The sequence below is a fragment of the Engraulis encrasicolus genome, chromosome 24, assembly GCF_034702125.1.
Source record: "Engraulis encrasicolus isolate BLACKSEA-1 chromosome 24, IST_EnEncr_1.0, whole genome shotgun sequence".
NCBI classification, from domain to species: domain Eukaryota; kingdom Metazoa; phylum Chordata; class Actinopteri; order Clupeiformes; family Engraulidae; genus Engraulis; species Engraulis encrasicolus.
The window spans coordinates 10092177-10094676 of record NC_085880.1 but is presented as its reverse complement, the minus strand read 5'-3'; the positions used below and the strand labels follow the sequence as shown (position 1 = coordinate 10094676).

Genomic DNA, 2500 nt, shown 5'->3' with positions numbered 1-2500 from the left:
CAGTGAGTAAGGGTATGTGTGCAGCACAGGCATGGTTATACATTTAGTGTATTACATTTAGAAGTGTGTACTGTATCTGTCAGTGTGTTAGCCACTGAAACAAGATGAGGAAGAGAGTGAGAAAGACATACAGAGGAGGGAAGGAGAGGGTGACAAAATGGGGCAATGGGGAAGCATGAGAGTGTGCAGAAGTGTCTGTGAGAGAGAGAGAGAGAGAGAGAGAGAGAGAGAGAGAGAGAGAGAGAGAGAGAGAGAGAGAAAGAGTGAGAGAGAGAGAGAGAGAGAGAGAGAGAGAGAGAGAGAGAGGGAGAGAGAGAGAGAAAGAGAAAGAGTGAGAGAGAGAGAGAAAGAGAGAGAGAGAGTGTGTGTAAAAGGAGAAGAAAAGAGGAGAGAAATAGATGAATCTGAATAACAGGTTATTTGAGTTGGAAGGCCAGAGAGAGAGAGAGAGAGAGAGAGAGAGAGAGAGAGAGAGAGAGAGAGAGAGAGAGAGAGAGAGAGAGAGAGAGAGAGAGAGAGAGAGAGAGAGAGAGAGAGAGAGGCGCAAGGCGAACCCCAGACTTGGTCAGGAGCAACATCAAGAAATATTTGTTTTTAATTAAGATGGAGTCAAACAAGGTCCAGATGGCAGAAATGAAAGGATGAGAGAAGAGTTTAAGGAGCCCGCAAGATGCTCGCATTCCTCTCCTTCCCCATTTCCTCCTCTGAGTGCTTCTTGCACTATTTTCTTTCCTCCTCCAGTTTATTGATCGTGTTCTCCTCGACGGCTTGACGTTGGATTTTGCCGCTGTTCGACTACACACACACACACAGCGGCGCTGCCCGGCCCGCTTTCACCGGGTCCGTTTTGACAGCTGATGCTGGATCAGCGATTTGTATGGCCCTCGCTTGCTACACTACTCATGCCCTGCTAATGTCATAGAGCATACAACGATATTGGCTGATATTCTACATTTTATAATACGTCCTTATTCACTGATACCTACATATACACTTATGTATGCAGAAGATTTTTTTAAAGACGACACTGACCACGTTTACATGGGACGTTTTATTACAAATTGCAATTAACATTAATTCCAAATTAACATTAAAAAATAATTCCGCTTTGAAAACACTTCACAATTCAGAATTTAAGTTATTTGTAATCAAACTTCATTCCGAATAAAGACTGTGGTTTAAGTTGTTAATCCTGGATAACTTTATCATATATACACTAATTCCACTTTAAAAACACACATGCTTGCTGCTATGCAGTGACGAAACGGGCAACGACGCAGACCCAGCATGTGCATCCTCTGTCCAATCAAAACACTTTCTGTTCCCCAGACGTGTATTTTGAATTAAATTAAGTGCTTCATGTAAACTCAATATTTTTTATTCAGGATTAAAAACATCATGTTAACGAGGCCACTAAGTAGTTTTGCGCGTCTTTATAAATCATGTCGCAGGACTTTTCCCTATTAGCTATAATTATATCAACTTTGTTCTCCTATTGACCGACCATCAGTCATAAAATACTGGTATTTTGTATTAATTAAAAAAAAAAAACTGATTAGATGACTTTAAAAAGGTGTGAGGATGTTACAACTGGCAGCTTGTACCAATGGTACTGGTGGAGTGTTTGGCAGTGATGTGTGGCGTGCAGTATGAGCTCCTTACCAGTAGGAGACGTCTAGGGGCTGGAAGAAGCGCTGCTTGATCAGGTCGGCAAAAAATGCCTCCGTCTCCCGACAGGCTGTGCCATTACCGATGACAACCGTCTGACAGCTTAGACAGACAGAAAGACAGACAGACAGACAAAACAAGAGAATGCCGTCAAAAACAGACACATGCACAAAAACACACGAGCATGCACGCATGCACGCGCATACACACACGTGCATACGCGCGCACACGCGCACTCACGCGCACACAGACAGACAGACACACACAAAGCAATAGCGAAAGAGTTAAACTGAGAGAGAGTAGGTATTCAACAAGCCTGCTCAATGTGGCACTTCACTTGTTTAGTTTAATCAATACCGCAGCAGAGATAAATACCTGAGATTTCCTTTATGCTCAGCTGACGGGTCAATTCTCTCTCTCTTAGAAAACATCATGTCTTTGATTTTGTACAGTAAGCGAGGCCCCTGTTAATGGGCTCCCCAATAAAAAAACGGGATGGCTTCCACCGCGCTATGAATCTTCCTTTGATTGGAAGAACAGCTGGTGGGTATTTTAAAAAGCACCCAGGGGGAACGACGGGTGGCTCTTAATAGAATCCAAAAGGAGTGCTGAAGACCTTCTATCGACTGCTGAAGAGAGTTTGGCGCATGTCAATGCCAAGCCACTTTAACTGTCTTTGGAAAATCGGATACAAATCTTGTCCTACAGTCTAGCCTACCACAGGACACAGACACACACACACACACACAAACTCACAAAAGGGAAGGAATACCAAGACAAGACAATGCTGACCTTACTCAGTGCGTGCGCACACACACACACACACACACAC

General features: G+C 43.6%; 1 protein-coding gene across 1 annotated transcript in view; it reads right to left on the bottom strand.

Annotated features, from left to right (window-relative positions):
• The window catches only part of srbd1 (S1 RNA binding domain 1), a 128129-nt gene that overhangs the window by 93981 nt on the left and 31648 nt on the right, over positions 1 to 2500 (bottom strand). Inside the window, exon 14 of the mRNA XM_063191808.1 lies at positions 1663 to 1770. Coding sequence (XP_063047878.1) covers positions 1663 to 1770 — 108 coding nt within the window. The remainder of the gene's footprint in view (positions 1 to 1662; positions 1771 to 2500) is intronic.